Raw genomic sequence first — 25,243 nt, forward strand, 5'->3', positions numbered from 1 at the left:
ATCGTCCTAAGTACCCGACGTTCGAAGACTCCAAGTGCTTGCAAGTCCTCCTCGAGCATCGTCCACGTTTCATGCCCGTAGAGGACTACCGGCCTTATGAGCGTTTTGTACATGATACATTTGGTGCGGGTGTGAATCTTTTATTGACCGCAGCTCCTTGTGGAGGCCAAAGTAGACTCGACTTCCATTGATGATGCGCCTCCGTATTTCACGGCTAACGTTATTATCAGCCGTCAGCAAGGATCCAAGGTAGACGAAGTCGTCGACCACCTCGAACGTATCCCCGTAACACTGCTACCTAGGCGAGACCTGTCGCGCTCGGCCCCACCAGCTAACACAGTGATTCCCAAAGTGGGCGAATTCGCCCCCCAGGGGGCGATTTTCTGGTGCAAGGGGGCGAAAATTTATAAAACTGAATTTGGGGGGCGAAAATGTTAGAAAGGGGGCGAAAATCATGGTATGACAGCAATTGAAAAACAATAATTAATTCAAAGTTTGTAAGAGACACTCATATTTCAATGAAAGCATCTACATCTTAAAAAAAAAAATATTTAACTCCTAACTATTTCATCTGTTCTTGTGTGTACCTCTAAACGCGCTTGATTTTTAATTATGATAGACAAATTTGACGATTTTAATTGAGATCTGAATGGTTTTTGACTAATATAACATTTAATGTTTTTGAAAGAAGAAAATATGTGAGAACTTCTAGCGATATTTTAAATTTATTTCCAAGTTTAATGTAATGTTTGGTAGCCTTTTGGCGATCTTTGGAATAGGGCAGATTAAGTTTTTATTGCTTCTCACGCATTTGGTTCACTACTCATTTTGATATTTTGTTTTTAAAAATAGGCCTTGGTGTCATAAAAGTGCAGGGATCAAAGCCTGAAAAATAAAATTTGCGCTGAACGTTATATTTCGGTAAATGGAAAGTTGAAGAATAGTCTGAGTTTACATATATTTTTTTATAATTTGTACAAATATTTTCGAAATTCATGAATTTTAAATCAGAACAGACTTTAGATTGGGCTGTTTCCAGAACTGCCGAAAATGTATTAAAAAAATTCTTAAATGTATTTCTACAACTTAATAAACTTTTAAAAGAAGACAAAAAAGCAAAGTGTACTACAATTGTTTCATTGATCGAACAGAAGCCAGAATAATAGATTTCTTGATACGAAAACAATTGATGCATAATATAGATATTGCACAACTCTTTTATGGATATACAAGTAGAAGACATTCTCTTTGGGATATTTTAAATGAAGTATTATGATTGACTACTACACCCTTTAAATTTGACCAATTTTCGGTACACTTATGATGAGATTTTGATCAATACTCCAACGTAGGTTTACTACTAGACGGGGTTGGTGGTCTGATGGCTACCGCTTCTGCTTCATATGCAGAAGGTCATGGGTTCAATCCCAGGCCCGTCCCTTTCCTCGTACTTTGTAGTTGTATATCTCTCACTTGCTTCTATCTTCCATTCTAAATATATCACACTCAAACTATTCGTTCATAGCATACGCTAGAACCAGAGACGGACAAGAAACCGTTTCCCTAACGCTTCCTACTTCCACGCGCACGCCTTTCTTACGCCTGATACATAGGCAGTCTGCTAACCACAAAAGCAAACCTCTCTGCCGTGCTTTTCCCCCAATCCATACACTCCCGCATGAACTGGCGTGGATGCAGTGGAATATACGGTCTACGTGGGAGCCAGTTCAATGCATCATCAATTCCTCCCCCTTCCCCTCATTGGTCTGCATTCTGACGTGGCAGGTGCCATTGTTGCCTAAAAATAGAAGATCACCAGCACTTATACACTGAGGATGCCTGTTAGTCCCAAGCAGTCATTCGGTTGGTTCCTTGTGTAAGTGCAGCTGATCTTGGCGATACTGGAGTGCATCCACGGGCGGCCAACCAAGCTCAAGCTCAAGCTCAATACTCCAACGTAGGTTTACTACTTAATACAAATGATTAAATTTCGTATCAGGGGGGCGATTCCAAAAAATATTGGTCTAAAGGGGGCGAAAGTCAAAAAAGTTTGGGAAACACTGAGCTAACATGTACTTTGTCTTGGCCGCATTCACCAGCAGTCCAACTTTCGCTGCCTCGCGTTTCAGGCGGGTGTAGAGGTCTGGCACCGTTTTAAATGTTCGGCCGACAATGTCCATATCATCCGCGAAGCAAACAAATTGACTGGATTTCATAGAAATCGGCTGTTGAGCCCGCATAACACCTTCTAGCGCAATATGGAACAACAGGTACGAAAATCCATTATCTCGTAGTCCTCGGCGGGATCTAAACGAACTGGAATGTTCGCCTGAAACCTTCACACAATGTTGCACCTTCCATCGTCGCTCTTATCAGTCTCCTGAGCCTGCCGGGAAAGCCGGTGAAAGCTTAGGAAAAAAATTGTTCATCAATAAATCAAAAGGCCTTTGGTCACTATCAATACGTTGAACGAAAGCTTTCAATCCATGTTCAGGAGGAAACAAATAAAAGTTAATCAGAAACTTTGTTTTTGTATTGGAAATTGAGGTGGCGATTACTGGAACACTTGCACGTTTTAAATTTCGGTTCCTGAATTCGCCACCTACGTTGATTTCTTATGGAGGGTGGCGAATCAGGAGCACCATGGCGAAAAAAGGAGCAAAGGAGCAAACATTTTAAGAAAAATGTTTTTACTATTATTTTTTTTAACAAATTTTATAGTTTCTAAGAATGTTTTCGCATCATTTTAAAGCAATTTAACGACCACTAAACTATTGGTGACCATATGTGTCGTAAAAAGGTATATAATTCGGATGGCGAATACTGGTACATGGCGAGTACCGATACAACTTCCCTAACAATATATTTGAATAGAACTATCTTTGAAGTACGAATATTTAGAAGTAGGTATGTTTCTACAAACTTGTTCACTTAGACAGAGTTCAAAACTTGAAGGAATGTAATATAATACAATATTAAAAAATATTTGTTTTGTTTCAAAATATCCAAATATCAAAATTGTTCACCAAACAGTGCTGCCTCAAATTGCTTCTGAACAATTTTACTGAAGACACGACCATTCTAGGTGGCCAGGATGATGAGCTAGAGCCTGCTAGAATATCACCAGTTACATGCACGCTAGCAAAAAAAAATGCAAAACTTCTTTGCTTATGGTGGGTAATGTACATGTGAAAAATAGCGAAATTGAACTGCTGAGAGGTAGGCTTTGTCTCAATGTGGACGTAATGCCTATACTCAGGAGTTTCATTTTAAGGTTGAAAAATCTAGTATCCATCTTGGTTTTAAGCAGTTGAATCGGGTCTACCCCGTTTGGCATAATGCCATTAGGCATAATGCCGTTTGGCATACAGTTGTTTGGCATAAAGAAGTTTGGCATAATAGTCGTTTGGCATAACAGTTGTTTGGCATAATAGTCGTTTAGCATAATGGTCATTTGGCATAGTTTGAAAAAGGATGATACTGCAGTGGTACAGTAATATGCGTAACCATAAGATGCGTCATAAAATGCCATGTTCCTTTTTTTCAAATGACAGGGAATAACTTAGGCGTTGAATACATTTTTGTTAAAAAATGCGCTGTAATATCCGGGACATAATGACCCCGGAAGTCATGTATGCTGCAATTCAAAAAGAGCTTTATTGGATATTGGTTTCCTTGAAAAATGAAGATTAGAAGTATGTCCTATCAATAACTAAAAACGGAATGAATCATCGTGAGCAGTTTATCCACACCACTTTGCTTAATGGAAGAAATTTGATCAAATTCAATGTTTTTCATAATTATGCCAAATGGCGATTATGCCAAACGACTGTTATGCCAAATGGTATTATGCCAAACAGCTTTTATGCCAAACGACTGTATGCCAAACGGGGTAGACCCGTTGAGTCAATTGTTTGCCATCTTAGCGCACCATGTTGCACTATGAAGCCTGTTGAAAACCCAATCATTTTTTTCATTTTTATCTTATCTCCTGTTCAATTGATTGTTCATTTCAATCAATGGTTTTAGACCAAATAAATAAAATAAGGAATGCCGATATGCCGAAGAATTATTTTGGCACTAAAAATCATTATAGAAGAAACTTCCTATTTGATAACCTATTTTTATAAATAATAGAAAAATCGAACTGTACCATTTAATCCCACTATAGTTTGTATCCTTTGACAAATACGCGTATTTCGAAATGAACTGTAAGGCCGTCGTCAGTGTCGTGTACTAGACTCGACTAACTTATAAGGCCGAGAAGAAGGCGCGGTTCCAGTAGGGACGTAACGTCAGGAAATAGAAGATGAGTGTGCGTAGCCTGCTAATGCACGGTAAATAAATAACCACGATGGTATCCCAGACAACCAGAAGTCGCATAAAAGTTTACGTAATAACTCCTTTATTCATACAAATTACATCAAACCTACAAAACACGGTGGATAAAATCGTCAGTTTGATGAGTTTCCTCGCATAAAACACTTTTTTCTGAGTTTATTTGTACATTTTGTTTCATCCCGAAAGAAAGTCGAATCAATCCGTAGCAACTGTCAAATCAACACTGTATGTTAAGTCGCATAAGATCACATCTTAGTTCGGTACAAAATTTCTATACTCGCATTGTATGCCATTATTCATCAAATAATATATGCACGTATATCGCCTCCACTTTTGTACGTAGAAGGCATTTTCGCGTCATTTTATACGTGAAATGTTGCACATGTAAGCCTCGCATAACGCAAAAGCTAATTTCGTTATACATACATTTTGGTTGTCTGGGATCAATAGTTCTGCCCTTAGATTTGTACTATTGTTTAATCTTGACAATATCAAAGACGGGCCCAGATAGCCGTAGCGGTAAACGCGCAGCTATTCAGCATGACCATGCTGAGGGTCGTGGGTTCGAATCCCGCAGGTCGAGGATCTTTTCGTGAAGGAAATTTTCTCGATTCCCAGGGCATAGAGTATCTTCGTACCTGCCACACGATATACATATGCAAAAATGGTCAATCGGCAAAGAAAGCTCTCAGTTAATAACTGTGGGAGTGCTCATAAGAACACTAATCTGAGAAGCAGGCTTTGTCCCAGTGGGGACGTAACGCCAGAAAGAAGAAGAATATCAAAGACACAATTTTTCGCTTTATTATGCTAAATGATTGAAAAAAAAATGAAATTTCTTGCCTTTCGTAACGTTCTGAATGGCCTAGACTAGAAGTTGACATGAACCTGAAAAGCAAATTTACTATTTACCTACTTGCCCCGCGGTACCTTACTTGATACCCACGTTGAGCAGCATTTGAACTCTAAGGTGTGGCCCATTTAGAATTCGAACATACACAAATTGGAATAATTTGGATATAATTCAACAAAAATGAATTCTGTTTCAACTCAAATGTTGCATTGCTTGTAAGTTTCAAAGGGAAAATAATAAAAAAAATCATCCACTCTTATAAGAAATTGTCGGACTTTTCCCGGAACACGGGTAATTATTTTGCGCACACTTTTTTCATCCATATTTTTGACAAGTTCATCCCATTTAGTTTATAGTTCGTTGATGTTTTGCGATACTTTGATTCGCTCTTAACTTCCGCTTCATAATAGCCCAAAATCTCTTAAGGCGAAGTAGCCCGTCATTCGTTTTGGCCGCAATAATGATTTTGCAGCGTTCAATTTCATAACTCATTTTTGATAGTTTAGATCTGGCGTTCAGTATCATAAGGGCGTAACTGCAGTGATCGATTTCTCTTCATCGATTTTCTCTTTAGCTAATTACAAGGGCGCGCAACTGTTTTCGAGTGCTGTTTTTGACGCAGTAGAAAGTACTCATTATCCTTCATCGTACTGCACCGTAAAATGTGGTAAAATGTTACGAAAATCTATCGATTTTCGTGTAATAATGCAAAGAGAAAATCGACGAAGAGAAATCGATCAATGCAGATACGCCTGTATGATACTCAACGCGAGATATTGACTTGAAAAAAGTATCACTGTACGCGCCAACATACATAAAGTATGCTGATACTTTTTTAGCTGTGTCAGTGCAAAACCAACTGATTAACTTTGATTTGAAATCGAACGGCGCTTACAAATTTCAATGACGGCTTATAGGCCTTGTTGACTACGCCCCGTCGACATCTAACGCAGTGCAGACTCTACCTGAAACAATGCACGCCACACCCAGCGCTGGACAAGGGATTGAGTAGGCATCTAAAGTAAACAACAACATACGTATTGGATTGTCCTAGAGCTTGAATTCGCTGCATTTGAGGCAATTATCCTAATTAAGTTTCCAAAAAAATACGTTTTCCTATTTCATCATATCTATTAAATATTCCTCCTAAATTCACGTAGTAAGGTGAGAGAAGATTGAATTACATATATGTACGTAGAAGTAATATCATGTATAAATTGTTGCATAGGTTAGTTGTTCGTGGCTCACTCAGGGTTGCTCTATCTACGAGACAGTCAGTAAGCTAAAACTACATAAATAGCGAGTAGTAAGGGTAAGAATTATTACACCAACATACCCAACATAAAATAGCTATAATCTGTATGTACTGTTCACACCAGGGGTGCTCAAACGAAAACGAATCGAAGCTAGTTGCGCGAGAAGAGAACTACCGAATTGATCACTAACAGTAAGTAATATTGAGTCCACTGAATTTCCTTTGTTAATGCTTCCATTTCGCCAGGAATTTTGTAATTTACTGAAATAAATTTACGGAATTACGATCACAGTTCTTCGACTGCGCAACAGTTTACAAAATTCTGTTAATATGTCGAAGAAGTCGACAAATCGTGGAGCATCTGCGTCCGGGACCTTTGAACCAAGGGAAAACACGGACAACATCGTCACTAATAACGCGGCGAACAACGTAAGTAACGTCTACTTGAACCCTTCCTGCAGTGGAAACCAGGGAAACGCAGGTATCACCGGAATCCGTAGAAATCCGTTGCGTGAAGTCCGAAGGTTCGTTGACTATCAATGTCACCTGTGCGAAAAGCGGGACAATGAAGAGATGGTACAATGCGACGGTTGCGATAGGTGGTTCCACTTCGTATGTGTTCAAGTTACTGAGGAAATTGCCAACGTTAGCTGGATCTGTCCGACCTGCAAAACTCAATCCTTCATTGCCCCACCCAATAATACGCAACACCCGATAACCGAACAACACAATCCACTTCCACCCGTAAGCAAGTCCGTGTCGAATCGATCGGGTAGCAGAACAAGCTCTCGGAGTGAAGCAAGAAGACTTAAAGAGCTGGAGTTGAAAAAACTTGAGGAAGAACTTGAGCTGGAGAAGCGTTTTCTTGAACGAAAATATAAGCTTCTGAGAGAGTGCGGTAGCGAGGCGTCGTCCATAAACGAGGAATACGAAGACGACCAGTTGTCGAAGATCGAAGAGTGGTTAGCCGAAACGGAACGCCATGGTGAAGCTGAAGATTCCGGATTAGCAGAAGCAGCAAATGAGCAAACATCGAACAGATCGAGCAAGCTCGAGGAGCACAAGGCTCCGGCTGTCCAGCGAACGTCTCATCCATCAATTCTTCGAACAAACCAAACGACTCACCGTTCTCAGTGCGCTGAACCCCTGTTCCCCGCACATCAACGCCATCAATCAGGTTTTCCCAGTACGGTTCCAGACATGGAAAACAACCGTCTCTCACAAAATGTTCGGTACTGTAGCAGTATGAGGCCGCAGTTCGTCGAAGAACATATTCGGAGCGAGCCGCCTCTAACAGAAGACTTAACGGAGCGGTTTGCTCGCCTAAAGCCCTCCGTCCATCCAAGAACGATTCCATCCTCACTACCGGGAACTAGCCGACATCTAACTAGAGAAGTCCAAACACATCATCAATACCCACAAGGTGCTGCCAGGCCAGTGTTAGCACCTACTTTGAATCCGAATATGCACAACGAGTTCGTTCCGGGTCAGCGTTCAACGCCGATATTACCAGCTCAGGCCGAGCCTTGTGTGTCAACCATCAACGACGAAACAGTTTGCATTCTCAATCGGAGTCAAATTGCAGCTCGACAGGCAGTGTCTAGAGATCTACCAGATTTCGATGGATCGTTGGAGGACTGGCCGCTATTCTTCGCCACATTCAACTCGTCTACGCAGATGTGTGGATTTACGAACGAAGAAAACATGCTTCAATTACGTAAATGTCTGAAAGGTAAGGCACTGGAGGCGGTCAAATGTGAGTTGCTCCATCCATCAAATGTTGGCGACATTATTTCAACTTTGAAGATGCTTTTCGGTCGTCCAGATGCCATCATACAGTCAATCATTAAAAAGATCAGACATCTTCCCCCACCGAATACGGAGAAGCTCGAGACTTTAGTGAACTTCGCCGTGAACGTTAAAAATATGGTTGCGACAATTCAAGCTTGTAACGTTGGGGACTATCTTTTTAACACGTCTCTCCGTTTAGAGTTGGTAGAACGTTTACCTCCGTCTCTGAAGCTAGATTGGGCGAGGTTCACTAGAAGCTATCCAAACCCGAATCTAACGGATCTGAGTGCCTGGCTGTATACCATAGCAGAAGATGCCAGTACGGTAATGGCTACGACATGCTTCGAGTCTCGGGGCCGATGTACCAAGAAAGATGGATTCCTAAATTTGCACTCGGAATCGGACTTATGCTACGAGAAATCAATCGAACCTGTGAGTGCATTGAAGTCGTCCATAGCTGTAGACTATCCCAAAGCTAAGTGCATGGTGTGTAAGGGAAGCTGCTTATCTGTTGCAAAGTGTAGCGGGTTCGAGGAACTCATCTACGATTCGAGATGGGCAATAGTGAAGGAATGTAAGCTTTGCCGTAAATGCCTTCGCAAGCACAACGGTTCATGCAAGCTGATGTCAAAGTGTGGTACAAATGGATGCGCTTTTCAACACCATCCTCTACTCCATAAAGCCGATAACTACAACGCCACGCCATCAACGTCAACGCAGACTGAAAATCCGAGATCCGCAGAAACCGATCCAAGCTGTAACGTGCATCAGGGGCAATCTACAGTACTGTTTCGCATCGTTCCAGTCATCTTATACGGACCTTCTAAAACCGTACGTACGTATGCGTTCATTGATGATGGATCCGAGCTCACACTTATAGAGCAAAGTCTTGCCGATGAACTGGAAGTCCAAGGGCCGAAAAAGTCGTTGTGTCTGAAATGGACTGGCGGAACTCGCAAACTAGAGAGCGACTCACAGCAGATAAACCTTCAAATATCCGGAGTCCGAAGTTCAGCGAAGTTTGACCTGTCGGGAATCAATACACTGTCGTCGTTACAAATCCGCCCACAAACATTTTTCCTCTCAGAGATGCGGAAAAGGTTTCCCTATCTCGATGGACTACCACTCGAAGAATACCACGATGTGAGTCCACGACTCCTTATCGGTTTAAATTATGCCAACCTTGGACATGCAGTGAAAAGACGAGAAGGACGCAGGAATGAACTAATAGCTGTAAAAACCCGCTTGGGGTGGATGGTCTACGGCAACTGCGCCGGTGAAGAGGCTACAGTCGGATACATGAATTACCACAGTGTTCAAAAATGTGGCTGCAATCAGGAAGACGACAACAGTCTACACAAAGCGATGAAATCCTACTTTGCATTGGATAGTATGGGGATTGCAAAGCCAAGTCAACTTCTCATGTCTCGAGATGATCAGCGGGCACAAATGTTGTTAGAAGCTCTCACCCGTCCTACGAACAACCGCTACGAGTCCGGTCTACTGTGGAAATATGACCATGTCCGACTCCCTGATAGTAGGCAAATGGCATTAAGGCGATGGAAATGCTTAGAAAATCGAATGAATAAAGATACAATACTGGCCGAAGCTCTCCAGGAGAAGCTCAAGGATCACGTGAACAGAGGCTACGTCAGAAAACTGACGACAGACGAACTCCGCGAGTCACACGAAAGAGTTTGGTATCTTCCCATATTCGTGGTGGTTAACGCTAACAAACCAGGCAAAATACGGTTAGTGTGGGATGCAGCTGCAACTGTCCATGGTGTGTCCTTAAATTCAGTTCTGTTGAAAGGTCCGGATCAACTGACATCTCTTCTATCTGTTCTGATTCGTTTCCGCGAGTTTCGGGTGGCAATATGCGGTGATATTAAAGAAATGTTTCACCAGGTACGAATACGGAAAGAAGACCAACAATGTCAACGCTTCTTCTGGAAAGATGAAGAAGAAGCCGAACCCAGCGTATATGTCGTTCAGGTCATGACTTTTGGCGCCTGTTGCTCGCCAAGCACTGCACAGCACGTTAAGAACAGTAACGCCAAACTGTTCGAGCAAGATCATCCAGAAGCTGTTAATGCGATCATCAAGGGACACTACGTCGATGACATGCTCGTAAGCACGGAGACAGAAGGAGAGACAGTGAAACTGGCAAACGAAGTGAAAGAGATTCACAGACATGCCGGGTTCGACATCAGAAACTGGATATCCAATTCGACCGTAGTACAAGCGACGCTGAAGCATGCTTCCACGGAGGGGAAGAACATGAACATCGGTGAAGATGCAGCCATTGAAAAAGTGCTCGGAATGTGGTGGAATACGTCGACCGATCATTTCACCTACAAGATGTCTTCTCGATACGACAGAGATCTGTTGTCCGGTGAACATCGACCAACGAAACGAGAAGTTCTTCGGACGCTGATGATGATATTCGACCCTTTAGGTTTTATTGCGCATTTACTGATGTACCTCAAAGTCCTTCTACAAGAGATTTGGCGGACACCGGTCGGATGGGACGATCCTATAGAAGAGGCACAGTTCGATAAGTGGTTAACTTGGTTGAAAGTCTTCCCTATGATGTGTACAATCGAAGTTCCTCGATGCTATCGATCGTTGACATCAGTAAACGCTGTAGCAGAAATTCACACATTTGTCGACGCTAGTGAAAGCGGATTTGCAGCGGTAGCCTATCTGCGATACGAGGAAACAGATACGATCGAATGCGCTCTAGTTGCAGCAAAAACTAGAGTTGCTCCACTCAAATTCCTGTCTATCCCGCGGTCAGAACTACAAGCTGCTCTACTCGGAGTTCGTTTAGCAGATACTATATCAGCATCCCTTTCGATAAAGATTGACAAGCGATATTTTTGGACAGATTCCAAGGACGTACTCTGTTGGCTGAAATCCGATCACCGCCGATACAGCCAATTTGTAGCGTTCCGTGTCAGTGAAATTTTGGAATCTACAGACATCAGCGAGTGGCGATGGGTTCCGACAAAGCAAAATGTTGCTGATGAAGGAACAAAGTGGACGAAAATCCCTGATATGTCCGCTAGCAGTCGTTGGTTCCTTGGACCAGACTTTCTATGGCAAGATAAACACAACTGGCCCGCTGCTGTTTGCATGGACAAACCTACGAACGAAGAACTTCGTCCTCACTTGCTCATTCATGCAACCATCAACGAATCAGTGATTAACTCTGAACAGTGGCGCGGGAAGTGGGTAGGACAGGTAGGACATGTCCTACGCACAAAAATACCTGGGTAGGACAGTCAAAGGATTGTCCTACCCATGATTCAACACGAAGTAACATAATTTTTACAGCCAGCCGTAGATGTTCTTGGTAAAATTGCCATCAGCATTTATGGAAGTATTTCTTGACGAATGACTGGATTGCAGGAAGAACTATCAAGCAATTTTTAAAGAATCGTTAGAGCAATTTATGGATTAACCCAAGACCGGTAGCATCGTGTACTGAGTATACGTATCTTAACCCTCTAATACCCAACCCCGCCTTTAGACGGGGTACACTTTGGAATTTTGTGTATTTTTTCGTAGCTCGGAAATCAAAATGATTTTATTTTTGGCTTAAACCTTGACTCATAACACGCATATTAGAAATGTTTTTTATGACTTTTGAAACTTTTTTGTATTTTTGGAAATTGTTTGAAAAATTGTATTCTTATATAACCTACAAATGCCTGGGGTTTATTTAACGTGTAATGTAAAAAATCGTACCTTTTATATTTTTCTACTATTAACCTATAACAGAAGAAGGGCTTGGTGGTATTAAAATAATTCCAAACCTGTGTTTCCGTTATTTACACGGAAAATAAAAATATTTTCAGAAAAATATTTGAAATTTATTATTTTTAAAAGTACCGTGAAAACTTGAATTTTTATTGTTGCCTAAAATCAGTAACTAGAAGAGGCTTCAAGAAAAAATGAAAAAGGATAGGGATGTTCAAAAATAAAAATTATAAAAATCCAAAACCAAAATTCATAGATTTGCGAATAAAAATAAATCATTGCCCAAAACGTGTTTAGAACGATTTTAGATAACTAGACATGATATTTAGATCGAAAATAAAAATTTGGGTATTAGAGGGTTAAACAAAGCTCGCTTGTTGTACACAGCACTAGTGTAGTACTGCTGGCTATGGCTGATGATGCTCTTGATTTCTCAAGTCATTCTTAAGGAAGAAGCTGTTGACGATCTGTTGAGCAATTCCTACAGAACTCCCGAAGCACATTTCATAGAAATTCTCTGCATTACCGCAAGACATTCTTGATGAATTCTTAGAAAATGATAAGATTTTTCATTTTCCATGATTCATGAAAAATAGAGTATTTTTTCATCTATTCTTCTTTCTGACGTTACATCCCAAATATGACAAATCCTTGTTCTCATCTGTTCTTAAACGCACTTCGACAGTTATTAATCGAGAGCTTGTTTTGCCAATAAACCAGTTTTGCATGTATCTATCGCATGAAAGGTACGAAGACTCTATGCCCAAGGAAGTCGAGAAAATGTCCTTTACGAAAAGATCCTCAACCGGCGGCATTCAAACCCACGAAACTCAGCTTGGTCTTTCTGAGTAGCCGCTTCGGCTACCTAGGTTCATAAGAAGAGAGAATATTGTGGAAACATTAGAAATGCTTGCAGAATTGTTGGAGAAATTCCAACGAAATATTAGATGGAGTTCCTGCACGCTGAACCATTTACCAATAAAATTTAGATTGTAAAGTAGAGTTGCAATTATTGCCTGAAAGTTTCTAGATTCGGTGATATCCAATTTATACCATTGCTATGAATCGCAAATCAAATTGAGTGGATATCATTATTCATCATATCTTCCAATTAAGACTAAGAATATAAATAGAGAATAGAAACTTTAGAGACAACTTTCCTGAAAAAAAGAGACCAAACATGAATCAAAAAGAGATCAGAAAGCGACTAATAAGAATCCAAGATAACAAAACAGAAACCTAATAGGAACCTGGAGATAAAATTATTTCTTATCAGATATTTCTCTGATAATATTTGAAACATACTTTTTCGGGAATTTCTCATGACATTACGACAAATGGTCGGTGTTCAGACAGACCGGACTAGAGGATATCTTGGCGTTCTAAAGATACGCTCAGAACTCCAACAGTTCTGATTTTTTCGATGCTATTCTGATGCAGATGTATCATCAAACAGTTAAGTTCCATTATCACAACACATAATGCAACTAGTTTTAGGTTTTGTATGCTTGGGGTAGGTATTCGTAAAACCATTAAAAAACACTTGGTCCAGTCTGTCTGAACACCGACCAAATATTACTACTACTATTTGCTCCAGGAATGGATTCAAGTTGAAATATTTGCTCGAAGATTTCTCCAAGAGTTCATTTCGTGATTTTTATGGAATTTCTAAGGATCCTTAAATTTCGGTTTAGGAAATGAGGAAATCTACTAAAGATAGCTACAGTAATTACCTCAGATGTTTCATCAAGACTTCCTCCAAAGATTCTTAAGATTTTTTTTTTCAAGAAAGTAATCCAAGAATTTATTCAATGATTCAACCATCCAACTCCAAGATTATCGTTAAGACCATTTGCAAGAATTCAAACAGTATTTTATCCAGGCATTTTCCACAAAGTTGTCGTTCAAATTTGCTTTAAGATTCTTTCAGGAATTCTTCCATGAAACTTTTGAGAATTTTCTAAAATCTTAAAAAAAAATCGGCTTTTTTTCAGGGGCGCCTCCAAGAATGTGTCATGATTTTTTTCAGATATTAATAGATTTTTTCATATATCTTGGGATGAGTTTCAAATATAAAACCCTAAATAATGTCTGATGAATCCTGATTGAGTTCTAGAGTAACCCTTGAATAACTCCCACAAGGTTGGGTGTAAGAACTTCTAGACTATCGAGGAAATCTTTGAGGAATTCCTAAGCAAATTGCTAGTTGCTATCCTACAGGAATTCCTTGAAAACTATTGGATAAGTTTCCCAAAAAAATTGTATAGGACAGAGCGGAAGAATTATTAAAATGATTACAGAAGTATTATCTGGTGTGAAATCCTAAATAAAGAAATTTTACGAAATATTCAGTAAGATTTTACATAACAAAATGTTTGGAAGATATGTAGGATAAAACTTTGAATTACTACAGCAATTCCTGTGTGAATCTAGATGAGTTATTGTAGGAAATAAAACGAAAATGCCAGGAAATTTTATTGGATTTTCTTGGAAAAACTCTTGTAAACTCTCTCCTAAGGAAACAAGTAGGACAACCCATAAAGGTGATAGTCGACAAATATCTGGAGCTATTACTTAAGACACGGACACGTTAATGCTTCCAGTGGACGGTTATGTCCTTTGAAGGAAGCATCACACTAGACAACGGACTAGCATGCAACGCCCAGTGGCACAGTCGAAATACTTTCCTGACGAAAAGATTTTCAGACTGCAGTGGGAATCGAACCCACACTTCTTGACTCGATGCGGCTAAATGCTTGGTTACACTAACCGCACGGCCACGAAGCCCACAAAGCTCAGCTATTACTGAGAATTACTTTCACCATAATCCATAAATTACTGAAGCATCAAGGTGTTTGAGGATTCCATGCAGTAAATTATTAAATAATTCCTCTAAGCATCTCTTGAAACACCGATGGATGATTTCCTTGTAGAATAAGGGAGGGAATCTGAAGAGGGATTTCTGGAGGAATCTCTGAAGAAGCCGTTTAAAATATGCAAGGAGGGAGCTCTTTCTCAAATAAAAGAAAAAAATTCTAAAAAAATGTGAAATAGATGCGTAATAGTCTCTGATTTTTTCTAGAGCTGTTAAATTTAGCAGCAGGATTCACTGCAAGCAAAATAAGGAAGAAAGTGACTTAAGCTACCATTTTGATTAAAATACGAACTTTAGAGACCTACCGTCAAAATGCATTAATAGGTCTCTTACAAGAGATCCGCTTACAGTTGCAAGCTCTGTTAAGAAACCTTTCGAATCTTTATTGCAAAACTCTGCGAATAGTACAAAGAATAAAAAACAAATTCACACACAATTATAGAACAATATCAGCTGTTGAGTCTCGCAGTTAGTTCTAGTTTATGTCAAGTCCGTCAAAAGTAAACAGGTTCGAAAAGGATATAAATTTTTATAATATATTAAATCACTTATGGAGTTGATCATATCAATAATCTTGAAGTTTTCTCAGTCTTGTGGTAATAATTGATATGAAAACAGTCACGTCATATTTTATGTCAAGGATTCCATAAATTTGAAAATTTTCTGAACTTCCTTGGACATGAATATTTTGCTTACGTATGTCCTACCCATGGTTTTGAATGTGGACGCGCCTCTGACTCTGAACATTTTTCTAAGTGGACACCTCTACTTCGTCGAACCGCATACATCTTTCGTTATATCGACAACCTAAGGCGGTGCCTGAAAAGAGAACAACGCGCTATTGGACCACTAACACAACAAGAATTATCTAAAGCAGAGAATTATCTATTTCGCGTTGCACAATCAGAAATATACGCCGATGAAGTCGCAACGTTAGCCGCAAACCGTACGTCGAAGTGCCCATCAAATCGGATAATACGAAACGATCCTCTTTTCCGCAGTGCGTTTGTTGATGAATCTGGAGTTGCACGTGTCAAAGGTCGAACAAACGCATGTGCGTTCATCGATCGCGATGCTGCCGAACCCATTATACTTCCTCGTCAACATTATATAACGCACCTGATCATAGCGAACGCCCACGAACGTTTCAACCATCAAAACCATACGACGATTATCAACGAGCTACTACAGCGTTACCGCATTCCTCGACTTAAAGCAACGTATAACGCTGTGCGGCGTGATTGCCAGTATTGCAAAAATCAACTCGCCAAGCCGCAACCACCAGTGATGGCCGATCTACCTAAAGCACGATTATCAGCGTTTAGTCCACCATTCACCTATATGGGGGTAGATTACTTCGGCCCAATCCTAGTGGCAGTAGGCCGACACTCTGAAAAACGGTGGGGTGTCCTCGCTACATGTTTAACCACACGCGCTATCCACTTGCAAATCGCTCATAGCCTAACAACCGACTCTTGTGTCATGGCAATCCGCAACATCATGGCTAGGAGGGGTGTACCGGCGGTTATATACAGCGATCGAGGAACTAACTTTAGAGCTGCCAGTAAAGAATTGAAGGCAGCTATTGAGCAACTCGATCACGACAAGCTGAAGAAGGAGTTCACTTCAACTCGCTCCCAGTGGACTTTCATTCCACCGTTAACACCGCACATGGGCGGAGCGTGGGAGCGCCTAATCCAAACTGTTAAGAAGAACCTTAATGTACTTCAACCCAATAGGCTGCCTACCGACGAGGTGCTGCAGAATGCGATGGCAGAGGTCGAAAACATTGTTAACTCTCGACCGCTGACCGACATTCCAGTCGACAATGATGAATCTGAAGTACTTACACCCAATCATTTTCTGCTGGGATCTGCTAACGGATTGAGATCGTGGATTCCATTTGATGACAGCCCGTTACACTTGAAGAACTGCTATCAACAATCCCAGCGCATGGCGAATATGTTCTGGAAGCAATGGATTCGAGACTATCTGCCCACCATAACCCGGAAAACCAAATGGTATACATCATCTGCTTCAATCGTCGTTGGAGACATCGTGGTAATCGTCGATCCGAAATTTCCTCGAAATTGTTGGCCCAAAGGAAGAGTGATTGCTACACATTTGTCTTCCGATGGGCAAGTACGTCGTGCAACTGTCCAGACTGCATCTGGAATCTACGAGCGATCTGCTGTGTCCATAGCTGTACTCGACGTAGGCGTAAGGACGAATACGCTCCAGGAGGTGTCCTCGCGCATTCCGGGGGGGAGTGTTGACTACGCCCCGTCGACATCTAACGCAGTGCAGACTCTACCTGAAACAATGCACGCCACACCCAGCGCTGGACAAGGGATTGAGTAGGCATCTAAAGTAAACAACAACATACGTATTGGATTGTCCTAGAGCTTGAATTCGCTGCATTTGAGGCAATTATCCTAATTAAGTTTCCAAAAAAATACGTTTTCCTCTTTCATCATATCTATTAAATATTCCTCCTAAATTCACGTAGTAAGGTGAGAGAAGATTGAATTACATATATGTACGTAGAAGTAATATCATGTATAAATTGTTGCATAGGTTAGTTGTTCGTGGCTCACTCAGGGTTGCTCTATCTACGAGACAGTCAGTAAGCTAAAACTACATAAATAGCGAGTAGTAAGGGTAAGAATTATTACACCAACATACCCAACATAAAATAGCTATAATCTGTATGTACTGTTCACACCAGGGGTGCTCAAACGAAAACGAATCGAAGCTAGTTGCGCGAGAAGAGAACTACCGAATTGATCACTAACAGTAAGTAATATTGAGTCCACTGAATTTCCTTTGTTAATGCTTCCATTTCGCCAGGAATTTTGTAATTTACTGAAATAAATTTACGGAATTACGATCACAGTTCTTCGACTGCGCAACAGGCCTATAGTATACTTCGCCTTAAATGGGCTGAGTTGGGGTCAATTAAGTGGGTATCACCTATCATGAAACAATCCTTAAATTTCGTCAACACTTAATCAAACAACTTCATGGTACGGACTTCGGCCACATTTCTTCAATTTTGTTCCCTATTTGGTTGTGCACAGTAACTGCCCGACGCTTCCTTTGTGGCTTGCGATCTTTCAAAATAGTTACTTCGTACTTATTCAGTACGAGCCACACACTTTTGCAATTTCTATTCCTGATCAAGACGGTTTTTTACAATTTTTTATGCGCAATTATTTCTTTTCTCTTTTGTTCCATGTTGAATTTCTCAGAATCGCGTTCGATCACACATGGGCAGTTCAGTTTTTAAATTGGACCACTAGAGTCGTTGTAAGGACCAAAGATGTTTGTTCCAATTCTAAGTGGGCCACACCTTATACGTTTTGAGGATCACGCAAACCGCGCTTTTGCTGAAAATCGTCAAAGTTCTCGACAAGAGTCCACTAATAATTCAGCCAGAAATACGTCAGAATAGCAACCTGTTAAAAGGCACATATCACATAATTCTACTGGTCGTTTTCCGCAAGCTAAAGAGAAGAAGCACCGAAATTTGATGACACTATGAAACACGTTTTTGTCTCAAGCACCAAAATACCGCTATTTACTCGAATAAGGGTTGCTGAATCCATTGGCGTCTTAAAAAAATATCATAGCAAGTCTAGTTTTTGAGATATTGACTGTTGAAAATGCAAAATTTTACTATTTCAGCCAACTTGCATGCAAGTTTGCTAGCTTATATGGCAATTTATTTGCTTAATTTGTCACAGAACTCAAACTTCATAGTAAAACAATACTTATGAATAAATTTCATAATACTTTCGATAACAAAAAGTTATTTTTTGGTGGTTCAGAGAAGTATTGTATTTTGCCATACAAGAGAAACGAAGAATTTTGTATAGAGTCTGCAAGCATGTTGAAAAAAAAAACGATTTAATCTCAATTTTATCGTGAAATTTCAACCAAATTATATCTAAAATGAAAGTTTAAGTCCTATTTTGCATGCTTGGTGTATTAGAGTTCTGTTAGATCCTTCGACCTTGACGCTTGCTCCTGGACAGTGCGTCAAGAAAGCCCGAGCAGTCGTCAGTTTTTTTTCCTTTTCGGGTCGCGCGCCTATTATTTTTCTGAGTGCTTTTATATTGCCGAGCAAACGAGTGAAGCTAAAAGTGGATTGTGGCTGCTCAGTCAAGGATAACGGATCAATTGGTGAGCTCGTTTCATGCTACTATTTCTAATCTATAAAATATGTATGACTGCACATTTAATCGTTACAATGGTGGGACGTAAATATGATTTTTCAACAAACTATGGATAGTTCGTCACTGTGAGTGTCGACACAAACTCTTATTCATGATTTATTTATGCTTAACATTTATTTTCAGAACACCTCTTATTTACCTATATTTTTGTAATAAAAAAAAACTTTGAATGGTTCGACACTACAAGTGTAGACTTGCGAAAGGTTCACTTTATTCAACAAACTTTGGATGGTTCGCCACTGTAAGTGTCGGCATAAGAATAAGAGTGTTCTATGATGTTCCAACCAATCGAGTTTTTTTTTCTTCTTTTCAAATGAGTAATAATATAATAACACATGCTTTTGTCCTGACAGCTGTAGGAATGTTACATTTAGGTATTTGTTCAACAAACTTTGAATGGTTCGTCACCTCAAGTGTCGGCATAATTTTCCTCTACATAGAAATTGTTCATATCAATGAAAATATTATATTTACATATAAGCATGTATATATCTCACAAATTATTGTTTATCATGGTCTATTCGCTTATCAAAGTGAATCATGTGACCCAACGATCCTTCCCATTAACAAACATCCCTCCCAGTAACCTTTGTGGAGATGCAGAGGCAAACACGGTCTCCAAATAGCAAAGGTCACACACTAACATTCCTTCCCCAATCCCACCTAACTGCAAGGACGTGGCCGGCGCCGTTATTGACCATGTATGAATAGAGGCACTGAATTATGCACATTGAAGAAGATTATGGCCAATCCCAGCCGAACTTCTAGTTGATTCTTTGTGCATTTTCACTGACTTCGGTCAATCACGGAATAGCCACCATTGATATGTGTAGTCAGTCTAAGCTAAGCTAAGCTAAGCTATTTTGCATGCTTGGTGTATTAGAACTCAAAAAAGATTGATGAATCATACCTTAAATTTTATCTAAACATCAATGAAACCAATTTTTTAAACAACTTTGACGACCCGTAGCTAAAAATTGTGACGTGACGTGACGTTTTTGTTACGCTGTGTGATCAATCAAAAAAATATAAACATTTTTGCAATAGTTCCACGCGGACTACCGGCTGGGAACCACTGCTGCTGTTTGAATGACTCGAATGATGACTTGAGTAAATTATTCAGTACTGAATCCCTTCACACTTCTGACTCTAGCGTAATTCGTATGACCCGTTCCGGGTTTAAGAAACAATGATATTTCATTGACTAGCCATATTATTAAGCATCAGAAAATGAATTCTATAGTGCTTCCACATAGGCGAGATTAAGTGTTTCTTAAAAATCTAAAAATAAATTTTATCACGTGAGGTTCGAAGTTTCTTATTTGAGTAGAGATGCTTATATAATTTCAGTATCATGATAATTATTATGTGGGAGTCTTGTTTATCATTCAATTTATCAATAATTTATTATTTTTGTAATCGGAGTCGTTACAATACTGTGTACTGAAAATATTTAATTTTCTTTCAGAGCCGTAAAAATAACCGCGTATTTAACTGCGACATCTGCAAGAAAGAATATCTCAAAGGATCGCATTTCGCCGAACATCTGGACAGCGCAGAGCACTTAAGCAATGCTGCACGCAATGATGCAGATGAGAGTGGACTATCAATTCTCCCTGATGGAGTGGAACCGGAGGTTTCCATTTTGCCGGATGACGATGGTGAACGTATCGTTCCAGACGAGCCATCAGTAACTGAGGTGAATGTATCTCTTGATTCCTCCGTAAACCAAGAGCCAGAACCAGAACCGGAAGAGATCACAGATGAATTACCACCAGCTATGGAGGAAAGACAGCAACCTTCACCGGATGAAACTAATGATAATACTCAACAAGATGAGCCATCCCAGTTGGATGAGTCAGTCGAGCCGGAAGATGTCGTCACCAACGATAAAACGGTAAATGAGGATGAACCTACGGCTGAGGTAGTAAATGTAGACCGCGATCCCAGTCCGATACCGGTCGAGAGTGAATCGTCCAGGTCCAGAGAGGGTGCCGCACAGTTTGATGAACCTGGTTCAACAAACGAAAATCTGTTCAATGGAAACGGATCAGCAGACGCTTCGAACGCATCACGGCGCGTCACCTTTTCGGACATCACTGAAATAGTTGAATAACTATTGCGTTGAATGTAAGATGATTGAGATGAGATATATTTTATTTTAAATTCATGTTAGGTCACCGATACCATGGAAACATCATGAGTATTTTTGAGTTTCTAGATTTTCTTCCACACGTAAGTAGATTATTAAGTGAAAGTTTTCAGCAAATCTCTGACTACATAAACATTGTGAAAGCGATACATATTGAGCAACATCAATAACATCATGTATTGTACAAAAGACAAAAATACAAAATTCTTTTAACATATAATGATTACCACTGTAATTTACGCACTAATTGGTGTTGAATAAATGACTTGAAATGCATTTTGTAAGTAAAGTTTGCCTGATTTATTAAGAGAAAAATGTCCACATTATTCTACTTACATATATTTCCGCAACTACAAACTACATAGTAAAAAAAACTTTTTCATTCAGGTCAATATTTACAAATTTGCTTAAAATATTCAAATAAGTCTAGTAAAACTATGCATACAGAAAACCCAATGAGGATTTTTGTATTTAAGTGAAAATTAATAAACACCATATCTTAAAGAGTACAAATCTGATGAATGAAATTATCATTTGTTTTGAAAAAAAGATCGATTGGATGTTGGTGGCGATCAATCGATCAATTTTTCCAGATCTGAACACTGTCAAGTTTTCTAAATTTGTGCCCTTAACTTGATGGTGGTACATTTTTTTCTAAATTTGTGCCCTTAACTTGATGGTGGTACATTTTTTTCGGTTGATGTTTTGGACAGTTTTTCTCTTTTTATGTTTGATGTAAAATTGTCAAAAACAAGAAAAAATCAATTAAAAATCTGAAATTTTGTCGAAAATACGTATGTTTCAGGTATGAGGGTATGGACAGGGTAAAATCTGAATATTTTTTTCAGATTGTTTCTGAAAACAGTCAGATAATACCGCCTTTCTTCAGGATTTTTATCAGGAGCCTTATAAGGGGAACACGGGGCAGTATGGACACCCTTTGCCAATTTTGACTGACAAGACATAAATATTTTCAGTTTTTTATATGCCGTATGATTTTTAGAACATTTAACCTTTGGTTAAACATTGTTACATAATTATAAACAATTTAATTTGTTTCCAGGAAAAGGTTTTAAAAAAACCTAATATTTGGTAGTCACCATTTAGCTAGCGGGGCAAAGTGGACACCCCTGTGGGGCAGTACGAACACCTTAACTTTTATGAGGAATTTTTCCCACGAAAATTTACGGAACCTCGGAAAAAGGAATACACACTAAGGTTAGGTCATCGTGCCACACAAAAACGATTAAATCCGTTCGAAGCCTTTTTTCGTTGTGATGCTTTCAGTGTTGTCTCCATGATAGTTATAATCCACAATTGACGATTTTTAACCGATTTGTGGTTCCGCTTCATAATCATTGCATAAAACATTGAAAATTTTAGATTTTATGTGTATGTTTAGTTATGTTTCTTTCATTTCAAAGTGTTAACACTACTCTGTCACTCGGTGTCCGTTTTGCCCCAACAGGAGACGATATGCCCCAAGATTTTTTTTTTAATTTTTTAAAGTTGCAGAAAAAATCAATTGTATTTTTGAATACAACATAAATAGAGAAGTTAGGGGTCGTCCATATACATGATCATTCATGGGGGGAGGGGGGTTCTGGCCAAAGACCACGGTTCATACAAATTTTAAAATTTTTGTATGGACACCACGATGGGGGAGGGGGTGGTCTGGAATCTCAAAAAACTGTCCACGTGGATATTGGACAGCCCCTTACATTATCGGAAAATTTGTGGTCATCCGACTCTCAAACCTTATTTTGTTAGGCGAAACTCAGTGCCGCGGGAAGTGGGTAGGACATGTACTGTGCATAAAAACACCTGGGTAGAAGTCAAAGGATTGTCCTACCCACGATTCCACAAAAAAGGTTGAAAAATAAATTAAGCTATCAGTTCAATATACATACAAACTCGATCAAAGTACATATTTTTTATGAAGGATGAAAGACACGACAATTTTCAAGGGAATCTCTAGAGAACTCCATAAGCACACTCTCTAAAAGTTCTTGGCTGATTCAGAATTGCCGTAGAAAGTTCTGGAAGTAGCTTTTAGTAAGTAATATTTGTATAGGTACCGTAAGGGAACGGCGAGAGAAATTGGATTAGATGTTGAAGCGGGCATACCATATGAAGTATTACTTGAAACGTCCTTCCTTGTGGCTAACGTCCCCTATGGGAACGGCTTGGGTGTGTTTTGAGAATGACACTACCAAATGCCGATAAAAAAATTCAAAATAAAAAAATAACTCCCGACTTGTTTTCCGGTTTGATATTAGTACGACGTTTATGGTAATAAAAAATATATCATATGCCAGAGAAGTGAGATAAAAATTAGGTCCAAAACAAGGCTGGTAAAAAGTTAAAATGAACACTCTAGAATGAAATTTAATGGTTCCAAACTATTTAATGTCTGCCAGTCGTTCCGATGTGTAAAAGAGTTCTCCATCTATCATAATTAAGAGCTAAAAATAACCTTTCTGTGTTCATTCATTTGCTCAAAAATTAGTTTCTCCCACCACCTTGCTTATGTGTCAATTTGAAGCAGAGAAAAACTTAAAGTAGTCAAATTTCAACAAAAACAATTGAAGCAAAAGGGTGCACGACGTTAGGCATAAGTACGATAGGCATAATGGACGTTTGGCATAATTTTCAAAACCAAAAATAGAAATCGGTTATTGGAAAAGTGTACTTTTTTTTAGTTAATTATAGAGGTTTTAAACCACGTGGTTCATTCACCTTTGTTTATTAAGGATTAAATCTTATCAGATAAATTACATTTTTTGATAAATTTTAACAATTTTGATTCGTTCTCTTGAGTATTGCTTAGAATTATTTGCAAGTTGTTACTTAGATCGAGCTCATCCCTAACTAAATCAAATTTCCTACAACTGATCAGTATGTGCTCAACCGTAAGATTAGTATTACAGACGTCGCAAATTGGAGAAAAGGTGTTGTCGAACAAATGCTTTGGTTATTTTCGTGTGCCCTATACGAAGTCTTGTTAGAGTTTTTTTTGTTCAAATCGGTTCTCTCTGGCGATCCATTTCTCAACTGTTGGTTTGCAGCGTTGCAAGAATGTAACTGAATTGTTAGCCCATTCTTCTTGAAATATAGCACGAAGTTGATGTATAATCCATTGGATGGCATCGGCAGCAGGTATGGATCGATATAGGAGTCTACTTGAGCGACCCCGCTCAGCAGCATTATCAGCCTGTTCGTTTCCTGCGATGCCAGAATGGCCAGGTATCCAGCATGCCACCAGATTTTTATCAGCTGCTACATATTCGAATTCTGGCAGAATCTTACAAGATTACGGTAGGTGTCCTGGTTGCAGCTCGTGCTGCGAAAAGAAGTCCTGCAGCTTCAGCTGTGAATATGCTACATTGCTTTCGACATAAATATTTGGTCCTATTACTCCTACACCAACCTCGTTAGAGGTTTTCGAGTCGTCTGTGAAGATTTTTGTATGTTTAGCGTATTGTGCGTCTATGCGATTCGATGTTAACATCCTAGCGAATCGACTCGAATCCGGGGAAAATTCCATGGACGGTGTCCAACTCGTCGTAGTTTGGTAATACACGGAGTATTATGTTCTATTAGTTGATTCAATATGCGATCTATGGTTTCATGGAAGTGCGGAAAGTTTTTGTTGTTTTTTTCGATGATTTTACAATATTTGCGTACCAACAATTCTGCAAGACGTAGGTCGAATGGGAGTACGCCCGCCTCGGTGGCCAGACTAAGGGTTGGTGAGGTTCGAAAAGCGGTGAGCGACGGAATTCCGATCGTGTCCGATTCGCATAGTAACCGCACTATCGGTATCGATCATCCGTGTATATGTTCACGTATTCATTCAAAATTATATCTTTATCATTCCCAAAGAGTTCTGTTTGATTTTTCGACCTTGACGCTTGCTTCTGCGGGAGCGGGTGACGAGGGCAGGATCAAACATATCGCGCGTCGGTCGAGT

At 39.6% G+C, this 25,243-nt stretch overlaps 1 protein-coding gene and 1 long non-coding RNA gene across 3 annotated transcripts in view; both read left to right on the forward strand.

Moving 5' to 3' along the window:
* The window catches only part of LOC5573575 (zinc finger E-box-binding homeobox 1), a 37,116-nt gene extending 15,557 nt beyond the window's left edge, over nt 1–21,559 (forward strand). For both annotated transcript variants that reach the window (XM_021849473.1, XM_021849474.1), the window contains one exon: nt 20,587–21,559. In XM_021849473.1, the coding sequence (XP_021705165.1) occupies nt 20,587–21,234 (648 nt within the window). In that variant the 3' untranslated portion in view covers nt 21,235–21,559. The remainder of the gene's footprint in view (nt 1–20,586) is intronic.
* LOC110677837 lies at nt 17,098–17,876 on the forward strand. Its single transcript, XR_002501228.1, has 3 exons — nt 17,098–17,541; nt 17,609–17,676; nt 17,731–17,876. It is a non-coding gene; the product is annotated as an uncharacterized LOC110677837 (long non-coding RNA).
* Nucleotides 21,560–25,243: the final 3,684 nt, after the last annotated feature.

Source organism: Aedes aegypti, chromosome 3 (assembly GCF_002204515.2).
Source record: "Aedes aegypti strain LVP_AGWG chromosome 3, AaegL5.0 Primary Assembly, whole genome shotgun sequence".
NCBI lineage: Eukaryota > Metazoa > Arthropoda > Insecta > Diptera > Culicidae > Aedes > Aedes aegypti.